This window comes from Pelobates fuscus, chromosome 4 (assembly GCF_036172605.1).
Source record: "Pelobates fuscus isolate aPelFus1 chromosome 4, aPelFus1.pri, whole genome shotgun sequence".
Taxonomy (NCBI): Eukaryota; Metazoa; Chordata; class Amphibia; order Anura; family Pelobatidae; genus Pelobates; species Pelobates fuscus.
This window is the reverse complement of record NC_086320.1, coordinates 376,277,675-376,294,338: the sequence shown is the minus strand read 5'-3', so window position 1 is coordinate 376,294,338 and position 16,664 is coordinate 376,277,675. Positions and strand designations below refer to the sequence as shown.

Sequence of the window (16,664 nt, the reverse complement as noted above, 5' to 3'; positions counted from 1 at the left end):
AAAGCCTCTAGACTGGCAGTTCGGCACTTCAGATATTGTGGACTACATCTCCCCTGATGCATTGCCACGCGTGGCTGTAAAAGCATTATGAGAGATGAAATCCACAATATCTGGAGTGTCAAAGCTTGCCTGCCCCTGCGAGTCTAGAGGATATTCTGTCATATTTCACATTATTTGTTTTTATTTCTCTCACAACAGACTCCAATAGAGCAAACTGTGCTTCCCTAAAAAAACAGATACGTGCACATCTTCACGTGTAATCCCAGATTGACATTACATCTACTGGAAAACACATTAAGACATAAAGACTGAATCCATCCAAGTATGGATCACTTGCTGTATAATCTAGAAAGATTAATATCGGCAGTCCCCTTCGCACTGAGTCATAGAATAGCAATGCAGAGCTAGCACCAGCGTAGAACAGTTCTTGTACAAGTTAATTGTCAATTCACCGGCCGCTCTGCCTGGGTAATTTTACAATTCCAGCTATTGCTATAAGATATAACAGTTTTCCTGAAATACCTCATGACTCAAATTGAATAACGTCAGACAATGTTATTGTGCTCCTTTCAAAGCGTGAGGAGGATACAAAGTTGACATTTAAAACATAATTCATCTCTAAATGGATTCTTTATTTTCCAAAGTAACACGATTTGCATAGATTTCTTGCCAGTGTCACCAAGTGTTTTTTTAAACAGGGACGTGAGTATTTATACAATAATAAATGACATTGGGCCGTATTTAGAAATTAACTCCAGAGAAGGAGTTCAATGAATGTGGAGCAGCTATGTATTTAGTACTTTGCCACATATAAATCTTCCAATATTGAATGAGTAATGATCCCAGAAAATCCAAAGTTACTTGTACAAAGTGCTTCCACAATACAAGGTCGAGAGTCCCTGCGGAATATGAATACGTTCTAAGTAAAATATTATAGCTGATGTATTCTATGTATTATAGCTAATGTGTGATATGCAATATATCGATACTTAATTTATGTTTTGTTTTATTTTTCTAAATTACTTTATAGTTTTTTTTAACAGTATAAGCACTCCTCTTTCAATTTCTTCCCTTTATCACACTATTTACTTATTTTAGACTCCTGCTACTATTATAGGATCATGTGCGTACTACCCAATTCTCCGTGATTATCCAGACCCCTCTGCACACTTTAAAACACTTTCATTGTAAGCAATAAACCTTTTTTAGTTAACGCCCTAAGCTGTTTCCTCCAGCATCAGCTATTGTTGAAGACTATGCACACCTCAGTATATCTGTTAGACAGAATTATTATCCATTTATAATACCATGTATCATTTTCTTGCTAGTTACCTTGACTTATCTTGGCAGACACCATTTCTGTGATCTGAGAGGTCAGCTTCTGGAAGAATTCCTCGGTTCCAACATCTGTGAGAGAAATCTGGGGTCTAGCCACTTTTCCTCCTTTCTCTGAGTATAATGTAAAAAAATAGTAGTACAATTTATATTGTGATACATTTTAGATAATTTTTGATAATCATCAAAGTATAATTCCAATTAGCAGATTTAACAGTCAATGTTGCATGTAATATTCTATTCTGGTTTTCTTACTGTGAATGTCAAAATGAAACTGGACATCTCAAGGCAGAGTAAACTGGCCTACATTCTGATAGTGACTTCACCTGAATGCATATAAATCAGTTTTTACTTCCCTATTTTTTCCAGTTTCCAGCCTATTCCATATAAGTAAACACAATACAGTGACATTTCCAAAAATAGCAACCATCATGTCATTGAGTCCTTGTGCACTAACCTTCACCGGGAATGGCTTTAGTGAGTCTCATTATATATACAGCATGACAATCCATTAGCTAACATGTCCCCAATTATATATAAATATCTGAACATTTATCCATTTATCTATTTTTTAGATTATTCAACAAAACAAAACAATTATATAAAACAACAACATGTTTAAAAAAAAAGGACAGCAATGGGAGACTGCCATGGCCCCTAACCTATGAAATACCTACTGTATGCCTGTTTATTCGAATGGGAAAAAAAAATCTATGTCATCAGCAATATTGATAAAGTCAAATAGCTGAATGGCATAGAAGTGGACATATAACTGCGTATTACACTGTTTGCATTTGAACTTGAGATTAATAGATCTCAATCATTTGTGCGATTTGCATATGTAACATCTCTTCACTTGCTTTATGACTCTACCATGTCATTTGATCATCTTTACATTTGTCTTGTTCTGACATTTCAATCACAATCTTCTTGTTAAACCCAGTCTGCTGTTTCCTTGTCTATTTGTATTTGGTGCTTCCTCACCTAGACCCGCTATTTGATGGCTCCATTCTAAGATACTGTATTTGACGGTCCCTCACCTAAACCCAGTATTTAGCTGTCCATAAGGTAGACAAAGTATTTGACGGCTTCCTATTTAGACCTACATGTTAATGAACCACGGGGGCTCAACTTAGAGAGTTAACATTAAAGCAAGTGTTCTCTGTTCCTGTTTCGTCATTTAATTTGTCCTATTCTTACATTAGCAGCACATCAGAATTAATATCTCTATTCCTTTTACATTATTCGTTTACAGACTCAATGAACATACCGTCGGCTTCAGGAGGCTGGACGGAGATACCAGTTGTGCTGCAAAAAAAAAGTTAAAATATATAAATATGATCTAAGAACAGGTTCTTCTACATCATCTCCCCTCATGTAAATAGATTGCTTTCTTCTATGTATTAGATACTGATTTGACTTCATCCCCTATTATATATTTTAGGCATTTCTATACTTAGAGGTTTACTTGACGGCCAAACAGTTAATGGATTAGATTTAGAGATTACAAACCAAGTCTATAAGTCTATATGTGATCTTACCCATGTTCTGTCTCTTTTTCTTCAAATCTGTGATATGAGACATTAAATACAGAACAAATTGGAAATTCCACATCACAAATACAAATGTTCTCTTTATACTGTAGAGTCATACTGCCCATGTAGCAGGTAGTTTATATAAGGAACATCATTATTATATAAAAAGTTTAGTTTGTAACAATGTATATAATATACAGCATATGTATCTTGCAAACTACAGTCTGTTAAGTTACACAGTTATTCTGTCTGTAAGACAGCTAGTGAGACAGACAGAGACATAGAGCTAGATAGATATACACAGGCCTAAACAGACACAGGCATAGAGATAGAGAGACAGAAAACTAGACAGACAGAAAGCTAGATAGACAGAGCTAGAAAGATACAGGGAGCTAGATATACACAGGTAGAATGCTAGACAGATAAAAAGTTAAGCAGTCACAGACAGACAACTAGACAGACAGACAGAGAACTAGACAGACACAGACAGCTAGAGAGACAGAGAGCTAGACAGACAGAGAACTAGACAGACACAGACAGCTAGAGAGACAGAGCGCTAGACAGATGGAGAGCTAGATAGACATCGCTCTTGACAGATAGAGATCTAAATCGACAGAGAGCTAGACAGACACAGTCATAGAGCTAATGTAATTACCATAGGATACCGCACTCTGCTGGATCCCAGAGTGCAATCAGGCCTGAGGTTGGCCAATCCTCACAATGTAATTTGCAGAAAATAAATGATGGTCCAGGCACTCGAGTTAAATCCAGTGAGCAGATTTATTGGAGCAGAGAAAAGCAATGTTTCGACTCACAACAGGGCCTTTGTTAAGCGTTTGCTTTTCATCTACTCCAATTAATCTGCTCACGGGATTTAACTCGAGTGCCTGGACCATCATTTATTTTCTACAGTCATAGAGATAGATAGACAGACAGACAGATAGACAGACACATAGATAGATAAATAGATAGATAGAGAGAGAGATGTTGATAGACAGAAACAAACATGTTGGAGAGCTAGAAAGACTTAGACAGATAGCAAGGAAAGTCAGAAAGACAGAAAACTAGACAGAGGGAGATAGACAGTAAGACGAACAGACAGATAACAAAATGTAAATCTAAAGCAAGATACACCGAGAAAAACAGCTCAGTATAGCCAGAGAAATAACGAGACAGACAGATAGCTAAACAGACAGAGACAGAGAGAGAGAGATAGACAGAGAAAGATAGCTAACAGACAGAGACACAGAGAAATAGAGAGAGATAGACAGAGAAAGATAGCTAAACAGACAGAGAGAGAGAGACAGAGATAGACAGAGAAAGATAGCTAAACAGACAGAGACAGAGAGAGATATACAGAGACATATGTATTGACAGATAGCTAAACAGACAGATACAGAGACAGATAGACAGAGACAGATAGATTGACAGATAGCTAAACAGAAAGAGACAGAGAGAGATAGACAGAGACAGATGGATTGACAGATAGCTACACAGACAGAGACAGACAGATAGATTGACATATAGCTAAACAGACAGATACAAAGAGAGATATACAGAGACAGATAGATTGATAGAAAACTAAACAGACAGAGAGAGATAAACAGAGACAGATAGATTGACAGATAGCTAAACAGACATATACAGAGACAGATAGACAGAGACAGATAGCTTGGCAGATAGCTAAACAGACAGAGACAGAGATAGACAGAGACATATAGCTAAACAAACAGAGACAGAGAGAGATAGACAGAGACACATAGCTAAAACAGACAGAGACAGATAGACAGAGACAGTTAAACAGACAGAGACAGAGAGAGATAGACAGGGAAAGATAGCTAAACAGACAGAGAGAGATAGACAGAGACAGATAGCTTAACAGACAGAGACACAGAGAGACAGAGAGACAGATATATAGATAGATAGATAGATAGATAGATGGAAAGATAGGCAGTGACAGATGGCTTGACAGATAGCTTAACATACAAAGACAGATAACTAGATAGAAAGAGACAGATAGCTTGAAATACAGCTTAAATATCATACATATATTGCTAAACAGACAGAGGCAGAGAGAGATAGACAGAGAAAGATAGCTAAACAGACAGAGACAGAGAGAGAGATAGACAGAGAAAGATAGCTAAACAGATAGCTAAACAGACAGAGACAGAGAGATAGACAGAGACAGATAGCTTGACAGAGGGGTAAACAGACAGAGACAGATAGCTTGATAGATAGAGATAGATAGCTTGACAGATAGCTAAACAAACATACATAGATAGCTAAAAAGACAGATACAGATAGCTAGATAGACATTGGCAGTTGGCTTAACAGATAGCTAGATAGACAGTGACAGATGGCTTGACAGATAGCAAGATAGACAGTGACAGATGGCTTGACAGATAGCTTAACAGACATATAGCTAGATAGACAGAGGCAGAGAGCTTCACAAACACATAGCTTAACAGACAAAGACAGATAGCTATGATAAAGCCGGTAGGGAAAACCAGCATACTGAATTATATATCTGAGTGAATATTCCAGAGGCTACATTGCAATAACCCCTATAAGCAAAGAAACGCGTTGCAACCCATTTATTGATTGGCTCAATCAATCAATCAATCAATCAATCAATCAATGAGTCAATGTGTGTGTTTGTGTGGGTTTCTTTTGATTAACTGTTTCTTGTTACCTACCCTTGAAGAGATGTTCTGAGCAAAACATCTTTCACTATTTTTTCGGTTTCCGTTAGGACCTCACCTTCTTTCACTGTAATATACAAACATTTTATCTACTTTAGCTTTTCACATATCTCTAGAATGGCTGTTCTCATAAAAGGAGTGAAGAGATTCCCCATTATACCTCAAAAAATTCAAATGTTTCCTTTTGATTCATAACTTGGGGATGAGTATTCTCCTTTAATCTATTGGCATTAAAGTCTACAAGAAATATTCAAGAATAATCTGCATTATGAAGAGGCGTTAACACAAACACTCTAGGCAGAGAATTCAACATTTCTCTTGTTATTTTCTGTAAAAGTTATGATAATGATTTGAGAGTGGATTCTTCTGAAGGTTAGCGTCTACAAAATGTCACATCTCAGGATATTATACGTAACTCGGGATTTTACCAAACTTCTTCCATTTAATGATAAGCTACATTTAACTAGTACGTTTATCCATGTCTGCTATCCCAGGCACAAACAAGAATTTACTTTCCAAAATACACTTCCTCGTTATTTAATGTATTTTATATTTAAATAGATTTAAAACATGCCTCTGTAATTATACAAAAAATACTGTACATCATCAATAACTTGGCCTGAAGATCACATTTTATTGATAAATCTTTAAATAAAATAGAGAAAACCAGCATTGACCCAGACATATAAAGGCATATTAAACATATTGATTAGTTACTTGGCATGATGTTTCTCACAACTACTCAACTTAAAACTCCTAAATCTAATGTGTAATTTAACAGAATCTGACATTAATAGTATTCTGGGAGATGAAATTATACATAACAAGATAAGATAAAATAAGATATCAGGGCATGCTTGGAAACTAGTACAAGCTAAAGTATGTTGGCAAGAGTGTCCCTTATATAACAAAGAAATGCTGAATAATAATAATAACGTGAATAATCAAGGGTAAGTTCAATGTGACTAATATATTTTATAGGATTTTGGATCCAACAGGTTTAAACATTAAAGGAACACTATAGTGACAGAAATACGTGTTTGGTTCACCCGCCCCTCTTTCTGTGCAGATAGTTACATAGTTACATAGCTGAAAAGAGACTTGCATCCATCAAGTTCAGCCTTCCTCACATATGTTTTTTTGCTGTTGATCCAAAAGAAGGCAAAAAAACCCAGTTTGAAGCACAATTTTGCAACAAGCTAGGAAAAAAAATCCTTCTTGACCCCAGAATGGCAGTCAGATTTATCCTTGGATCAAGCAGTTATTACCCTACATTGAAAGATTATATCCTTGAATATTCTGTTTTTGCAAATATGCATCTAGTAGCTGTTTGAACATCTGTATGGACTCTGATAAAACCACTTCTTCAGGCAGAGAATTCCACATCCTTATTGGATATCCAAACCTGTCCTTTGCCTTAGATAAAAGGTTTTATCTAACCTTTTCTCCATCATTGCGCCGGTATCTCTGAAAGTGACATGCTATAAACACCAGAACCACTACATGAAGCTGAAGTGGTTCTGGTGACTATAGTGTTCCTTTAATTATACCAGCAACAGTGAAAAGTAATCACAAGCATTCTACCAATGGGTTGCTAAAGACAGCACAACAAAGTTCTCAGCGTATCTTCACTTACTTTCTGCAACTTCCACAGATGCACTGCAAATGGACTGCCCAACCTTGTTGGTTGCGATGCAGGTGTACGTCCCAGAAAATTCTTTACCAACATCCAGCAAGATGAGACTGTGGTGCGCTTTGGAGCTAGCCAGTTTATATCCTGGTGTGTCTGGTTTGAGCCATATAACATCTTCTGGAGATTCTTCCTTTAGCCAAGTAATAGTAGGAGATGGAATTCCTAGCAAAAAAATAAAATGTTAAAACTATGTACAGTGGAGAAACCAAACCACCAATGATGTTGGTTAAAGGGACATAATACAATGTAATTATTTATATGATGTTAATTTATTTTATTTGATTTGATTTTCCTTTTGTATCCCTAGTTAATAGGAAAAAAAAAAAAAACAATAAAATATTATAAATGTAAAAAAAAAAAAAAGGGACATAATATGCAACCAGACACATAGTTACATAGTTACATAGTTAGATAGCTGAAAAGAGACTTGCGTCCATCAAGTTCAGCCTTCCTCACACCTGTTTTTTGCTGTTGATCCAAAAGGCAAAAAAAAAAAAAAACCCAGTTTGAAGCACAATTTTGCAACAAACTAGGACAAAAAATTCCTTCTTGACCCCAGAATGGCAGTCAGATTTATCCTTGAATCAAGCAGTTATTACCCTACATTGAAAGATTATATCCTTAAATCTAATTGTGTGCAAACCTCTGTCCCTTCCGTCCTGCAATGTAAAACATTGCAGTTTCAGAGGACAGCCACAGAGTTTAACACAGGACGCCCTCACACTTTGTGTGAGGATGTCCAGCATCTCCAAATCCCCCACAGGAAAGCATTGATTTAATGAGTAAATGCCCATGCGATCCTCCATTGTCGACGTCGGAGGAATTGGAGAAGGAGACAGAAACAAAGGACCTCAGTGCTGGAATCAGATAAATGATTAAAGGGCTTTTTATTTTATACTTTGCAGGAGGGGGACCCCAGACAATAGGTTTAGGGCAGAGATACATGATAACCTTAGGAATACAGTTTTGAATTCCTTACACTAAAGTGTTCCTCTAAGATAGACATTCCCGAATTGCATAAACTTGATGTTCTATAGGACCATGAGAATACTTCCCTAAATAACTACTTTTTCATGACCATTCAATGAAAGGAATGGGTTAGATTTCATAGCTATTACTTCTGGACCCAGTTACTCAGGATGCCTCCAACTTACCACCTGTGGATCACCCATATTTCTTATGGTGGGAGAGGGTATGCACACTGCTGTACTGTGGGTTTATTAGACATAAATGAGATCCTAACTAGAACGGAATATTTTAACAGTTTGTTTTTATTATACCTTTAATAAAGTCAAAGGGACAGAAATGTATTGAATCTTACCTTCAACCTTAACTGATAAAGTAATGCTGGAGCCTGGACGGACTTTCTTATTTGTGAATCTTTCCAGAAACATTGGAGGAACAGGCTTTTCCAGATCTAACAAAACAGCAAACAGAACACATATATACTAATGGCTATCAGACAGACAGACCGACAGATCGATATTCAGGCATTCTGGCATGATTGGTATGAAGAGAGTATTTATATGTATATACAATGAGACAGAGAGAGAGAGAGGTTTGTAATGTGATGTTTGTGCATCAGCTAGTAGAATCTAATTTATTAAATATATATATTTATGTGAAAAACCTTGGAACAATTTCGTAATTTGTTTTGAACATGATGTTTATAGAATGATCTGCAGTCTGTTTATTCATCGTATTTTATGTAATTTCTACTTTATACCTATGTGGCTGTTTGAATGTATATTTCCGTAATGAATATTGAGCTTACTATATCTGATTTAACTTAATTTCAATGAAATCTGTTAAACCGGTTCTGTAACAAACCTTTAAAGTGAACCAGTTACCCACAACAGTAACAGAAGATTTGATATTAAAAAGGATACCATAGTCATATAGTCACCAAAACAACTTTAGCGTGATGAATCTGAAGTTTCACTGCTCAGCTCTCTGTCATTTATGAGTTAAATCACTTTTGTTTCTGTTTATGTAGCCCTTGCCACAGTGCCCCTGGCTGTGACTGACACAGCCTGTATGGTTTAATTTTCAATCAGATGTTAACTTACTTTAGAAGTTTTTATTCCATGCTCTGTAAATTGAACTTTAATCATAAACAGGAGGCTGCAAGATCTAGAAGGCTATTAACAGAGCAGGATATAAGAAATGCTAACTAAAACAGAATTTGCAATAAAGGAAGTTTAAACATTAGATCTCTATTTACAGGAAATGAATAGAAAGGCTGTGCAAATGACATGCAGGGACATGCAGGGACCTTCTATTAATAATAATAGTAAGAACAAATTATTGACTCATATACATTATCTTTTAAAGTCGCACTCTTTTTAAAGTTATTTTAGTGTGTTGAGATCTGACAACATACCTATATATGACTCATAAATCCCACTGAAACATTTGCTGCAGCGATAATTATCTGGATATATGGCGCTACGAGCACAGTATATGTATTAACCCTTCACTACACAGTTACGTTGGGGGAAAAAGTAATGCTTCTTCTGATTAACAGGGAATTAAGGTTGCACGAATTCCACAAATTCTAGCAGAATGTAATAATTTTGACTGTAAGAGGGAATAATGACAATACATCTTATACAGTTGCCTGGCTAAAACCGAACATCATGATGAAACAGTTCATGCATGTGCCCTGCAATGTTCCCAGAACGGTCCCTCTGACAATCTGCCTCGCTCTTTAAAGGGACACTGTGGGCATCAACACAGCTTCTCATTATAATCCTTTATTTTTTTTGTCTGCTCAAATCTTTATAGTTTTTGCATAAAAACACGAATGATTTGCAGAATGCTGCCTCTTTAGCCACACCCCCTCACTCCAGAAAATTAGTTCCTTATCAAATGTATGTATGTACACAGCTCACATGTGGAGGGAAGACACGTTTACACAATAACAGTGAATCGGTTTACATGAAACATCAACATTAGAAATATGGGAAGGGGCTGGATATCTGACCTCCGGCATCCTCAGATGGCTTGTCTCTCTGCAACTCGCCCGGACCTGTAATAGGAAATAAATCACCATAATCACATACAAGACTAATCTGTTTCTACCTAGAGCATATCTCTTCTATCTGGCTTCTAGAACCATTGAATATATGATTATCTAACCCTGATTGGTTGGGATGGTTCAGCAACAGACTGGGGATGTGAGTTACAGGAACTACAGGCATACCGACAGCCAATCATAGAGCAGATCTCTGACCTTGTTGTCTCCCATTGGCTACAATGGTTCCATTTAGAATCCTGTCATTCAAATACCGATTCTTACAGATGTTGAAGATAGTTGAATGTATTTTGTTTTTACTTTCTTAAAGAAATGGCAATGCTACTAACATACCAGATAAAACTGTTTGCCTTTTCTACTGGTAAACGCAAAGATGGAGATTTTTCTTCCCCGGGAGAAATCACAGAGCTACACTGTCAGCAACATAATGTCACTCTATGATTAGTATTATTATTAATATTATTATTTAGCGCTGTACAATGGGTGGACTAACAGACACATATTTGTAACCAGTTGGATGCACAGGAACAAAGTGGTTGAGGGCCCTGCTCAATGAGCTTCATGCTAGAGGGAGTGGGGTATAGTGACACAAAAGGTAAGGGTAGGGTAGAAAAGTAGGTTGCTAGGATAGTATTCATTGAGGGCTTAGGGTTTTGTTTTGATGACAGTTTCAGGAGAGGAATCAAGGTGCGGGGAGGGAAAGCTGTTCACTGTTTAAGTGATATGCTTTCCTAAAGATGTACGTTTTCAAAGATTTTTTTGAAGGAGTGGAGATTGTGTGAAAGCCTAACAGAGAGGGGAAGGGCGCTCCATAGGAATGGTGCAGCCCTAGCAAAGTCTCTAAAGTGAGCATCAGAGGTAGGAGAACAAACAGAGGTTAGACGTAGGTCTAGGGCAGAGCGTAGGGGCCTAGACAGGACATATTTGCATACTAGTGAGGATAAGTAGGTAGGAGCAGCATAGTGTAGAGATTTGTATGCAGGAACCTTAATTAAGCCCTATATCTTACGGGAAGCCAATAAAATGACTGACAAAGGGGGAGGCGTGGGAGGTGCGGGCGGTCAGGAAGATGAGCTTGGCTGCCACATTCATTGTAGACTATAACAGGACAAGTTGGGAACACATAGGACCACTAGGAAGCGGATTACAGTAGTCAAGATGAGAGAGGACAGCAGCATGGACAAGCACCTTTGCCGTATCAGGTGTTAAATAGGGTTGGATGCACGCAATATTTTTGAGATAGAAGCGACAGGATTTGGCGATTGATTGGACATAAAGGAGAGGTCGGAGTCAAAGACAACACCTAGGCAGCGAGCCTGCGAGGTAGAGCGGGTGATATGATATGTCTCTATGTTAATTCCTGTGAATTGGGGACAGTAATCTTCTGCTCTATATGATGCAGGACATAACAAGTCTCATCTAGCAAATTACGGCAGAAAAGAGAAAGGACTGATAATCTATTTGAATACCAATGTAAAAAAAAAAAGTACCGGTATATGTGTAAAAGACAAATTTTAATGGGACCACTTTGAGTGAAACCCTAACACACAAAGAAACATTTAAACTAACTATTGGCATGATATTTTTGGATAAGTTTTTTTTTAAAAAGTACAGAGAATGCTACAATAAATCAACTTTTAAGCATAAACACAAATGTATCTCAATTACCTAATAAAGGGACATCTCCTAGAGTATGGCGAACTCCGGGACCTAGAGCCCAGTCATATATACTGAAATCAGCCTCCAACCCCAAATTTTACATTTGTATGGAGAATCCCCTTGATGTGTCCACCTTGAAGGCTAATTTCAACTGGTCTGTGCCATCATCTCTGACCTATTACTCTGAAAGGTTCTTAGGTTTTAGGATAACTTCAGGGTTGTGGTGGGATTTGAAGTTTGTGTTCATGTACAAATTCAGGAAGCTGAATCCATCGGAGTGGATCTGGTACCTGCTGACCAGACTCTCAGCGGGTGTCAGCAGTGACGAATATGCAGGTTATACTTTGTCATAGAGACTTTTCTTAGTTTCTTACCTTTCACAATCAGCCTAGCTGACGAGTAAGCAGAACCCGATGCGTTGCTGATGTATGTCGAATATTCTCCAGCATCCTCCTTTGTAACATTTAGAATCTCCAGAGAGTGAAGCTTCCCTTTGTCAGTCATCAGCAACCTGTCAGAAGCATGGATGGGCTGTCCATCCTTAAACCAGTACACACGAGGACGGGGATACCCTGGAATAAACAAATACACAGCATTTACAGCATCCAATGACAATGACTTTCCTTCTCTACTTGACCATTTTCAATCGTATTATGTAACGTGATTTACAGGTCAGACCAATGCGACATTCTGTCTTTCTTGTGGACATCAACTAAACTGCTGAGTCAAAAACAGCAAAATAAATATTCTTCATTATTTTCAATCAAATTATTTAACATTGAAAAAGTAACAAGAGACGAATATGCTAAATTTAAAAAAATATTTTCATGGTATTTTGTTGATAACATTATATCAAGTACCTAATTATTCTCCCTGCCCATGAAATTAAAAAAAATAACTCATAAACTGGTATTGGTAATTTGGTGAGTCCAGTGATTATCTACAAACAAGTTGGGGTCCTAAGAGTTCCCTTTAACTGAGATGTATGCTAACCCTCTCCTCATATTATTGGAGATGGTGGTTAATTTATTGATCTCTGCATTCTAATGAGATAATTTAGGTTTTAGATTTAGGTAAACTATAAAAATGGTCAGAGTTGTGGCAACTGACATTTAATGTGGATAAGTGCAAGATAATGCATCTTGGACGTAAAAACCCAAGGGTAGAGTACAGAATATTTGATAGAGTCCTAACCTCAACATCTGAGGAAAGGGATTTAGGGCTGATTATTTCTGATGACTTAAAGGTAGGCAGACAATGTAACAGAGCAGCAGGAAATGCTAGCAGAATGCTTGGTTGTATAGGGAGAGGTATTAGCAGTAGAAAGAGGGAAGTGCTCATGCCATTGTACAGAACACTGGTGAGACCTCACTTGGAGTATTGTACGCAGTACTGGAGACCATATCTTCAGAAGGATATTGATACCTTAGAGAGAGTTCAAAGAAGGGCTACTAAACTGGTTCATGGATTGCAGGATAAAACTTACCAGGAAAGGTTAAAGGATCCTAGCATGTATAGCTTGGAGGAAAGACGAGACAGGGGGGATATGATAGAAACATTTAAATACATAAAGGGAATCAACACAGTAAAGGAGGAGACTATATTTAAAAGAAGAAAAACTACCACAACAAGATAACATAGTCTTAAATTATAGAGGTAAAGGTTTAAAAATAATATCAGGAAGTATTACTTTACTGAGAGGGTAGTGGATACATGGAATAGCCTTCAAGCTGAAGTGGTAGAGGTTAACACAGTAAAGGAGTTTAAGCATGCGTGGGATAGGCATAAGGCTACCCTAACTATAAGATAAGGCCAGGGACTAATGAAAGTATTTAGAAAACTGGGCAGACTAGATGGGCCGAATGGTCACATTCTATGTTTCTATTTTTTTATAATGCTGGGACCTCAGCTCAATTTATTTTCTCCACCCACTGTTCTAAGAGAAGAAGTTCTCATCTCTCAACTTGTTTCTAGAAGAACAAAGAATCCCTCTTCTTATCTATCCCCTTACTGTCCGTGTACATGGGTAGGGGGGGAGTGGGTCCTTGTATGGCCTTCATTTGGTTTTCATAAGAGTGATGGAACAGCCGTATCATTTATATTCAATTTTGTCAGTGTACTGACTTAGGCCTTGATTTAGTATTTTTGAATAACCTTTTCAAATCATATTTTTGGATAAACTATTAAAATATTTTTTTAAATATTAAAATATCAATAAATATATCAATATAAAAAACAACAAATTAAAATAATATTTAAAAAAAAATAATAGTTAATTAAGGCTTTACAGTGGCCCATAATGGATCCTGCCTGCAGCATAGTGAGTTTAGGAGAGTTTAGAATGTGCAGGAATAGTAAGACAGATAATGTTCCCACTATTAAACCCGGTTCACAGCTCCTGATACGTTATCAGAGACTTTTCCTGGCTGTTTAGTCTATAGAAGACTACAATGTCCCAGAGAGGCTCAATGATTTCTGGGTATTGTTAGGTGTTACTCCCATGTGTTAAGGTGAGTTAGTGCTGCAAACCCTTGTTATGTCATTATATTATTGTTATATGACTCATTGCTTTGAGTAACGATGTTTATTATTGTTCAAATGTCTAAATTAAAACGTGTACATATTGCAATGCATAAACAAAACCGATATTGAGGTTATTCGTGCTTTGTGTAGCAAATATCGTTACCTTTTACTTTTACTTCAAACTTGGCAAGTGGAGTGTCTGGTGCAACTAGAATGTCTCGTAACTCATCCAGAATTTGGGGCAGCTGTCCCTCTTCAGTGGCCGATTCCAGACCTTCCTGTTCCCTGTCGGAATGAAATCCAGGCGTCAGTTATGAGTAATGTTACAAATATAAACTATTATTTAAAATATCAATATAAAATGACTGCTAATTTAAAAATAACACAAAGCAGGTGCTACTTTCAGTGCAAAGTGCTAAATTGCAATACATTGTGTTAGTTTCCATGGTGACTGCTCCTTTTTTTTTTAACAATTTGTCCTAGAATTACATTTGTTTTTAACCTTGATAAATCTCACCCAAAATACAGACTCTTTATGTTCAGTTTTTTTTTAAGTTTTTTTATTTTATAAATATTTTATTTTAATTTCAACAGGTAATTGGAGACTTTTAATACTTTTTAATTACATTTATTTTAAACAAGTGTTAAAAATGTTTCAATTAAGTTCAGTTTAATTAAAAACTGATGACATTTGGACAATAAAAAGCAATTATTCAATTAATAGAAAAAAAAACGTAATGAAAGACATCTTACTTAAACACCTTAGCAGAGAACCTTGAAAATAAAATTTCACATGATTTTAGAAACGCAGAGTTGTTAACTTTTTGCAAACCGCTCCCTTTGAAGTGTCCACTACTGGTAAGGAATAGGGGAGAAGGAAGAGTCTAAATTATTTTATTAGGTCGATTTTATCCCCTTAAGGACACATGACATGTGTGACATGTCATGATTCCATTTTATTCCAGAAGTTTGGTCCTTAAGGGGTTAAGACTCCTTTTTGATAAAATGTCTATAGTATAACGAGGGAAGATTTGGTGAAGTATGTTGAAAATAAGGGTCGGTGCTAAATAGACACGCTGGGTAGTGGGACTGACATTTTTATTTGTTTAAATAATTAATTATTTCATTAACCAGCCTGCAATTCCTGAATAGAACATCCGTGTTATCTCACACATCTTTCTCTGTTTTTCATTAATCAGTTTCAGGATTATTCACTAAAATGTAAATTGTTGAGAATTCAAAGTGAATTTTAAAATATTTGACTAAAATAGCTGAATTGAAGAACTGACCTTTTTTTTTTTTCTATTTTGTTCATTTTGGTCTGTAATTTGAAATTTGCTTTGCATTGTTTCTGGGTTTCTGATAATCCACACTTAAGTGAATAGCCCTGAGAGATCTGCAATGTTCACTAGTGACTATTTACACTGAGTGGTTTACCTGGACGCGTATCCCTGAGCGCTAAAGTATGACGACGTCTCCGTGGCCTCTGCAGTGTCGTAATCAGAGCTGCTTACTGAAAGGCACAAAGAGGTATTTTAACACATGCGTTACACTTCGTATACAGAGACAGGTTGTACCCTTGGGGTGAACATATACAGTGCGATCCACTAATATTGCCACTCTTGGTAAATATGAGCAAAGAATGCTGCAAAAAATTGTCTTTATTGTTTAACCTTTTGATCTCTTGTTTAAAAAATACACAAAAATACTCTGCTCTCATGGATATCAAACAATTGCAAACTCAAAACAGGTTTATATAAAAAAAAAATATCTTTGTTAAATATATGCGTGACTCAATTATTGGCACCCCTATGAATTCACATGAGAAAAATATATTTTAAGTCTATTCCCAGTGATATTTCATATTTTTACACTACAAATAAAACTGTGGCAGTTACCCTTGTTAAATAAACACCAGGAGCGAAAGAAGAACCTGTTTCATGTGCGTCACTCACTTTTATCCTCAACGAATCAGTTCAATTAGTTACATTTCACCAACAATCAGAAAAATAAACATGTGCAGCAGCTCCACCTAGTGACAAAGATGTATAATTCCCAAAGATAATAAACAGGTTTAAAAGAGGAACACTGTGTTGCAAAATGTTGTGTGTGGTTTTTTTAAAAAAAATATTTAGTAGATAAACGTGTTTTTACTGCATGTTTTCTTGGGGGTATATGAA

At 36.6% G+C, this 16,664-nt stretch overlaps 1 protein-coding gene across 30 annotated transcripts in view; it reads right to left on the bottom strand.

Moving 5' to 3' along the window:
* The window catches only part of OBSCN (obscurin, cytoskeletal calmodulin and titin-interacting RhoGEF), a 344,733-nt gene that overhangs the window by 147,281 nt on the left and 180,788 nt on the right, over nucleotides 1-16,664 (bottom strand). For 29 of the 30 annotated variants that reach the window (XM_063452748.1, XM_063452760.1, XM_063452766.1 and 26 more), the window contains 10 exons: nucleotides 15,922-15,997; nucleotides 14,648-14,769; nucleotides 12,336-12,533; nucleotides 10,252-10,296; nucleotides 8,587-8,682; nucleotides 7,209-7,427; nucleotides 5,567-5,639; nucleotides 2,877-2,903; nucleotides 2,606-2,643; nucleotides 1,333-1,449 (listed from right to left, as the gene is read on the bottom strand). In XM_063452748.1, coding sequence (XP_063308818.1) covers nucleotides 1,333-1,449; nucleotides 2,606-2,643; nucleotides 2,877-2,903; nucleotides 5,567-5,639; nucleotides 7,209-7,427; nucleotides 8,587-8,682; nucleotides 10,252-10,296; nucleotides 12,336-12,533; nucleotides 14,648-14,769; nucleotides 15,922-15,997 — 1,011 coding nt within the window. The remainder of the gene's footprint in view (nucleotides 1-1,332; nucleotides 1,450-2,605; nucleotides 2,644-2,876; nucleotides 2,904-5,566; nucleotides 5,640-7,208; nucleotides 7,428-8,586; nucleotides 8,683-10,251; nucleotides 10,297-12,335; nucleotides 12,534-14,647; nucleotides 14,770-15,921; nucleotides 15,998-16,664) is intronic. The other variant, XM_063452749.1, reaches the window with a different exon arrangement.